The sequence below is a fragment of the Fistularia commersonii genome, chromosome 19, assembly GCF_037954325.1.
Source record: "Fistularia commersonii isolate RoL2024-O1a breed Wild chromosome 19, RoL_Fcom_v1.0, whole genome shotgun sequence".
Lineage (NCBI taxonomy): Eukaryota > Metazoa > Chordata > Actinopteri > Syngnathiformes > Fistulariidae > Fistularia > Fistularia commersonii.
In genome coordinates, this window is record NC_141302.1 from 3,202,501 (window position 1) to 3,211,058 (window position 8,558).

General features: G+C 50.8%; 1 protein-coding gene across 2 annotated transcripts in view; it reads right to left on the reverse strand.

Annotated features, from left to right (window-relative positions):
* The window catches only part of shroom4 (shroom family member 4), a 34,277-nt gene extending 26,073 nt beyond the window's left edge, over positions 1–8,204 (reverse strand). For both annotated transcript variants that reach the window (XM_086165730.1, XM_086165729.1), the window contains exon 1: positions 8,082–8,204. In XM_086165730.1, the coding sequence (XP_086021856.1) occupies positions 8,082–8,204 (123 nt within the window). The remainder of the gene's footprint in view (positions 1–8,081) is intronic.
* Positions 8,205–8,558: the final 354 nt, after the last annotated feature.

The window sequence follows — 8,558 nt, forward strand, 5'->3', positions numbered from 1 at the left end:
AAAACACACTCGGCGTCCAACTCCCGTAACGCAGCCCTCGGCGTGCAGGGGGTCTCTCTCACGGTCACACACTCCAGCGACAGCGTGTGTGTGTAAGTATCAAATATGTGTGTGTGTGTGTGTGTGTGTGTTTGGGGGGAATTAAAAGGAATTCACCAAAAATTTGAAAATTTACGAGTGGCGCCGATGAATGTTATGAAGCTCCAGTTGTCGTGGCAACGGCACAAATACACAAACGCCGTCGGTGTATTTTTCGGCCTCCGTCCACTGTTGGAAGGAACGTCGGGTGAATGTCGCAATTTGACGTGTGAACGGTTGCTTTTAATTATAAAATGCTTGTTATTAATAATCATTTGTCTATAAAATTGTACAAAATGATACCCTTATTAACATCCGAGAAAAAAGAAACATAGATAAGCTTGCAACAAAGAATAACGATTGTAACATTTATTAACATAACAGTGCTCGCTTGTTTACGGAAGTAGCTTACAGTCGTCGTTTTTTGCCAATATTCTGCATATTTTCGCAGAAAAAACTCAATTGGCTCATCAGCGTAATAGAGGTGTCACGTCTTTAAGTGACGCCTTCATTTATTTGGCTTCATGCTGTCCGCTGATGTTTTTTAACACTTTCTCTTTCCTCAACAGTGTAGCTAACCGCTACCTCATATTTCCTTATCTTAGCTTTCAGTTTAACTTATTATCTCCACTCACTGCAGTTCATATATGCTCTGTGCAAAAAAATAAAAACCTACACCGTAGAGCTAACGCTAGCATGTTCCCCGGGGTCACACACGCCCCCCCCCCCCGACATCGACCCCACGATTTGAGAAGCAATGCTCTATATGGAGCGTGAATGAGAGGGTGAATGGCTGCACGTCTCTACAAGTGGATCCAGGGTGAACCCCAACTCTCAGCCGATGATAGTCTCCAGCCCCCCTCGTGACCCTGAGTGCAGGATAAGTTGTATAGATGATGAATGAATCACACACACACTTACACACACACCTGGCTATGCTTTGCGAGCGGAGTATGGAAGCCATTAGATGCAGCGACCGGCGTTGACAATGGCAAAGGGCAGAAGGTCGGCGGCCTGTCGAGAGGGGAGACGTACCCGATTGATCCATCATTGTCATCCAAAAAAAAAAAGACTGCGCGTGTGTGTATGTTTAAAACGTGCACACACACAAACACACTTTGCCGTGAGTGACACATTAACTTCCCAACGTCCGCCGCGTCCCTTCCCCCGCTGCCATTTTCAATCCCAGGCTTTCTTTTCGAGTGTTTCATCAGAAACCGGGAAATTAGCATTTGGGATTATTTATGCTAGCTAAATGCTAACCCCCCCCGTGTTTTAAGACAATGGAAGTCAGACAAAAATCACAGCTTCACTCCCTCAGTGGCTCAACATAACCCGCAGACTCCGTCGTGACCGGAAAACCTTCAGCCGCCGCCGACGATGAAGTGTCGCAGGCTATCTTGAGTAACCGGCCCACCATTTCTGCAAATAAACCACAGTTTGTCCTGGCGGGACCTTTTTTTTATTCTCTCAGGCCGTGCCCTCGGACTTGAACCGTCGCCCGTGTCTTTTTTTGACTGTTAAATATGTGTTTGTAGGTTTCTGACTCCAAAGGAGGAGGAGGAGGAGCCGGAAACCTGACGCCTCCTCCTCATCCCTCCATCCATCCCCTGTCCATCTATCAGCCTGCGGGTCGAAAACCCGCGCATTCGTCCTTTCGATTCGGCTTTCCATCTCCATAACCGCGGCGACAAGGCTAAAGCGGCGTTTCGACGAGGGCCGTGGGAATCGCTCAGAGCGAGACATCTCGCTTTCGTCGAATCGTTGGACGGGTTTGATGGCGAGATCTCCGTTTCCGGCTGTCAATCAACCGCGCCGTGTGACCGGAAAGGGGTCGAGACGGCTTTTTTCCCCGATCGCAGCAAAGACATTTCAGGAGGTGCAGACGGCTCTCCTTAAATCTAGAAGGTTTCCTTCCATTTCGTCCGGTTTTCATCAAACGTGACCGGTGTCGGGGGGGCGCATGGGTGTTTCCAGCGAGAGCAGACCGAACGGTCGGGAGGGCGGCGGCGGCGGCGGCGGCGAGGAGGAGGAGAAGGGGGTGCTCGGGAAAAAAATAAATAAAAAAGGAGAGACGCGACAAACAAAGAGAGATCTGTGTCATTTTGGGCCTCAACCTCCTGCCGCTGTGCCAGGGCAGCCACGAGTGGACCGCATTGCATGGTGGAATGTGTGTGTGAGAGTGTGTGTGTGTGTGTGTGTGTGTGTCATTCGTTGGTTAGGAGCAGGGCAGTACAGTGTAAACATATACAGCGGTGCAGAAACGCCTGGAACGGCCTGCTCGTAATCCGCCATAATGGCACGGAAAATGCCTCAAATGGCGGCGCGGCGGCCTGATTGCAGCCGGCGGAAAAAATCATTAGCGGGAAGAGGCGGAGCTAAAAGGAGGGGGGGTTGCGATGGATTCATCCACTCACTCATTCATCTACATGTCCTGGATGTTTTTGGGCTGTGGGAGGAACCCTGAGGAACCTCAGGGAGAACCTGGAGATTCCACGGAATCCAACCGTGGACCTTCTTGCAGTGAGGCGGGCGCGCTGACCGCTGCAGCGATGATGTTTGCAAATGTTCCTCTGGATCTCTGCATGAAGCGAGGAGAGACCCGCCACACCCCGACGGTAAACACACCGTAACACAATAGTGTGTGTATGTGTGTGTGTGTGTGTCTGTGTGTACAGGATAGCCGTTGACCTAGCCTCGGAAAAAGAGCTCCAGGCTCCTCAGATGATAGATAGGGGCATTCCAGCTCCACCCAGACACACACACACACACACACACACACACACACACACACACACACACACACACAGAGCGTTGGGGTGGAAGGGGGGGGAATATATACCTGCTCCATCCTAAAACTGTGATTTCCAACTGTATCGGGTGACACTGAACTACACATTATGGAAACATATCAAGTTAGATCGAAGTATCTCCATGCGTCCGGCGCCGAATAACCCCCACCCGCATCCCAGTTCTGATTTCTGTAAATTCTATTTCTTTAAAATCAACCCGGAGAAGGATCAGGAGTTGTCACGGCGACAGAAAGGCCTCTTTGTTCGTCTTTACGTCGCTGACTGAAGTAAACCTGAATGCATCCTTCTCTCCCTCTGCCTCTCATCAATATACCCTATTGTGTACTGTGCTGCTGCACACCATATGTTTTTGGTTAGTCAGGACAGTAAGCAAGTCAGGACTGCAAAACACACACACACACACACACACACACACACACACACACACACACACACAATGGACAACAGCATCCCTATCTGATGGCATCCTCATCTACCCCCTGCAGAGCAGATTGCTACTGGAGGCTACCTTTCCTGGAATGTGGGGGGGGAGACACAAACACACACACACACACACACACACACACACACACACACACAGGGCTATTTACCAAGCCAGGACATTTGGTTGCATACCTTTGACCACATGTCAAAACATTCTTTGGTAAAATCCCTTGGATTTCCGATCGCTCGGCGCTCCCAGTGTTTCTTGAGACGCACTCGGCTGGAATGCTCCCCGCAGGAGAACGCGGCCCAGAACAAGAACCCCCCGCCCACCTCTGCCGCCGACAGAAAACAAAAATAACCCCCGAGAAACCCTTCCGCCGACTCCGACGCACTGTCCGAACATCGCCGCCGCTGATTTCCAGTTGGAACGCGCCCGGTCCCGGCGCTCGGAGACGCTCTGCGCTCCGAAGTGCAAAGCACTGAACCCCTGCCAGGTCAGCAGCTCTGCCGCCGTCAAGCGTGAAGCGCCGTTATTAGCGGCGACCGTTTACTTGTCCCGACAGGATGCTATATATGTTTTTTTTATAAATATGTATTTATGTCAGGCCAGGATTTGGGATAAACAACTGTGTTTTTATGCCACGTGAACCGAAGACCATCTCCAACCCACCAGGGTCAGCAAGACTCTGGAGTTTATGACCGAGCTGCAATCCGGGAGATTGTATCTTCGAAAAAACAACAACCAAAAAGTAGCCCGCGATGATTATCGGCAATTACTGATAATCGGTCGGCCCCTGTTTGACATTTGGAAACAAACAAACAAACAAAAGTTCAGGGAGTCGGTTTCTGGTACCGGGCGGCATCCGCTTGAGGCAATCCGAAAAAGGTGCAGTATTTCTGGAGCCTGTCGTGTCAGCACACACACACACACACACACACACACACACACACCTCTCATGCATGTAAACACACCCAAGTAATGAAAGCAAGGAATATAATGATGCACTTCCTTGTATCTCCGCTGCACCACGCAGGATGCGAAGGTCATTTTAGCGCCCAGTGGGGTCTGTCGACACACACACACACACACACACGCACACACACACACACACACACACCGCCGCCGCCACCCAGCAAAATATGGCAACTGATCGATCACGGTGAAAGGTGTAAGCGTGTGGATGACTAAGTTGCTTAAGAAGTCCAGACACTCAGCCTTGGAGTCTCACACACACACACACACACACACACCCGAGTCATTAGAGGGTTCACTGGCGAGACGCACAAATGAAAGAGATGTTTGACAGCGGGGCGGCAGGAGGGACCGACCGCAGATCCGTCCCAGCCTTACAGGCGACACACAACACGTGCAGCGGTTTCACAGAAGTCGCCATTCCCGTGGAAACGAGGTGGGGGGGGGGGGGGGGGGGGGGGTTCGAAACGTTTTGTTTTTTTTTGTTTTTTTGCAAAAACAGAAAAAAAAAACATCCGCGTGGGAATGCAGGAAACGCCGCATTGAAACGAACAGGAGGAAGCTTCACCTCCGAGGAGCACTCTGGCCGGCCGAGGGCCACGGCGTCCGGAAGCGCTGTTCCCGGATGGTCGTTGCCGTGGCAACGTTGCCAATCAGACTATTAGCATCCATTGAGTTCACAACTAGCAACAGTAGTTGACACATCTAATTGACTTCATCTCCAAAGTAGCGAAGGCTATCATGAGCACGCTAGCGGTCTCGCATCCATTTATTAATCAGGTAGCTTTCACCCTGACCCGGTTCCAGCATTGTGCTTTCTGGTACTTCTTCTTGGGATTCAGAACGTCTACTCACGATCGCCCCAATCACGAGCTTCCGATCAAATTTTGAATCGACCTGCGAACAAGCTCATGGGCTTTCCGTGCTGTGGCGTTGTAGCGTAGCGGCAGTCGTGCGTGCTACTCCGCACTGTTTACATCATTGTGCTGTACTGTTACAACCCTTTTTCTGCCTTTGCCAGTAAGCTAGCCCTCATTATCACTCCCAAAAAAAAGTTTAGAGCTGGTGTTGAAGAGGGAAAATAATAGCTAAACAGTGAGAGAGCGGTGTTCTTGTTACGGCGCTCACCAAACACTACGACGCGGCTAAGTCAACCATCTCTACAGTCCCGAAGAACAAAGATGCACTAAGGACAGCTAATGAGGCTAAAGGGGCAGCTACGTTAACTAAGCAAAGGTCTCAAAAGAAGTAGAAAGTCATCGCTAACTTGGATAATGAAAGACAGACTGCTGGAGATAGTGTTAGCGTTGGCAGTAGTGAGGGTCTCATATGCAGGAAGGCTTTACTTTTGCTGATTTAGTGAAGGAAACGCCGAGTACAAGTGCTGGAAAGAAGAGAAAGAACACCAGAAACACAGCAATTACTAAGGCTATCTTTAATTCCTGTCTGTAGTCTGTAGGCAACAAATAAACCCATTAAAAATTTTTTTTAAAAAAGCGTACAAGTACGTTTTTTGAGGCTGGAGAAGAGATTGATGGGATTTACATTGTTTTTAACATGCAACATTGATTTTGGTTTGCAAATTGAGTCAAAGAAGGGATACCATTCGTCAGCAGAGGTTCTACTGGACTTGTATGCTCGGCGTGACAACTGTGGCATCACCGTCGCACAGCTGATCATCGGCTGCACGGAAATAAAGTCACAGACTTCTACTGTGGGCACTACAAACACACACACACACACACAGATGCTCACCGCGCCTGGCCACACGCGCACACACACACGCACACACACCCAATGGTAGTAATTTGTTATGCTCCTGGAGGAATGTTGACCAAATGGCTTCTATCCCTCTGCTGTCTCGGCCTGTGGAAGTCACCCACCCCCCCACTCTGGCGGAAAACACACTCTCAAAAGGGTCGCACACACACACTCACACACCTACACACACACTTCAAAAACATGGACGCTGTTAGTGACTGACACGTACATGGCCCGCTCCCGAGCAGGTCGGCAGGAAGTGACCTTCCCGGCCAGCAGGGCACGTTAGCCGGTCTCCCAGAGTAAACGGGAATCCCGCATCTCCTGTTTTTCCGTGAGAAAACAGAAAAAACGCCGCCGCCGCCGCCACTTCCCCTCCACGCCGCCCACCCGCCCGTCCTTCTCTTTCGGAAGCGAGGGGATTACGACCGTGTTCGGCTGCGGCCAATACAGAAACATTACACTCATATGCCTGTGTGTGAGTGTGTGTGTGTGTGTAAGAAGGCTGGCGGAAAGTCTACTGCAGCCCAGAATGCATTACACTTACACACACACACACACATACACACACACACACACACACCTCGGACTCTTGACTTTATCCCACCCCGCCTCCACCCGCGCTTCCCTTCAAGGCCTTTCCACATAATCATTAAACATTTTAACACTTTTTCGCCGGGGCGGATCCCCATCGGGCAACCCGCTGCCACCGCTCTCACTGTGTGTGTTAGTGACAATCACAAAGTGTGTGTGTGTGTGTGTGTGTGTAAGTGTGTGTTTTAACTAGCCACTGGACACAAAACAGCTATAGAGCCCAGTTTGATTTTTATCTCCTTTAGCAGTCTCGGTCACATTTTCCCAGGGGCTGTTTTACTGAGTGTGATTGTGTGTGTGTGTGTGTGTGTGTGTGTGTGTTTCCAGATGAATGAGCCAGCCTTTTCCATTCCCCCCGCTGTGGCGTTGCGGTGAATATAGACGCTCTCCGAGGCCAACGTTTACACCACGGCCCGCTGCGACTCCTCCGAGAGCGGAGGTTGCGCGTCAGGCCGGGGCCCTGGCTCGGGCACCGGACTGAGCCTGACACACACACACACACACACACACACACACACACACTACAGATACAGACCACCCGCAACAGAACACACAGCAATAATTACTCGCCGTAATTCAAAGACACTACTTATTTCCAGCAGCACCGCCTGCGGCGTGACACTGTGAGAGATGCCCCACACACACACACACACACACACACACACCCACACCCACACGCACAAGGAGGTGGTGGGGTCATGTCACCATCTAGATGTGAACCACTAAAGAGACTCACCGAGGTGTTAATATAAGACATGCATTTGAATTTTGGAGAATATGGAGTGAACGCAGGGCCGCAGCTGATATTCCCTTTATCAATAAACATCTTGCCGGCGGTGGATCTGCAGACATCTGTGGAGCAAACCGCCGGCCTCCAACCCGCCGCCGCCGCCTTCATGTGGTCTCGGGGAATCTCTCATCATTTCTCGGTTGGCATAGAAGGGAAACCTTTCGACTTTTATTTTTTTGTTTTTCTGGTGAACCTGCTAGGCCTGCATGTATATATACACATATATATTTATTTTTTCTCAATTGGTGGACGGTGACAGCTGACACACATCAGGCAGCACCGGATATTTGCTGTAGCTCTGGCCATTCATTAGATTCTCCGTGCAGGAGAGAGAAATGGGTGGGTGGAGATTGAGAGGAAGGGGGGGGGTTAAAGCATTTTTTAACCAAATGAAGTACTTTGCTGTCAAGTTTTTTTTAAGTTTCGCGCCAGTGGACGAGAGAAGCGTGAACGAGAATGCAGCCACAAACACACACACACACACACAAGTAGAGAGAGGAAGAGGAGCATGCACATTTTTTGCTGCAGCTGCTGCAAGGCTAAAAAAAAAAGTTCACTTTTAACACCTCAAGTCACGTTTTAAGCAGATGTGTGGCTCGTTTAACCCCCGCCCGGTAGTGGTATGCATGCGTGGTGCGGTTCCTACCCGGGTGATGATGAGCGGCTCGCCGTGCTCCAGCCCTCCCTGCAGCGTGAACCCCCACGGCGCGCCGCCGCTCAGCTGCACCTGGATGTGGTGGAAGGAGACGAGCTGCTCGACCGTCTCCATCGCCTCGCCGCTTCCCCCGGGAGGGAGGGGGGCGGAATCTAGCGGCGCCGGCGGCTCGCCGGACGCGTCTCCATCACCGACGACGACGAGTGGATGGATGGATGGACGGAGAGAGAGAGAGAGAGAGAGAGAGAGAGAGAGAGAGAGAGAGAGAACACTGCGAGGGGGAGGGCAGGAAGAAAAGTTTGGGCTTGTTAGGCAAGCTGGTGATATTTACCGAGAATGGGCGGGGTGGGACTTCCGGTCAAGCGTTCACCCCACCGGGAAAAATAGGCTTTATTTAGCTTTTACGTCGCCAATCCGCCTACGACTGAATGCCGTTGATTTAGGATCTTGAATGGGACTTAAAAACGC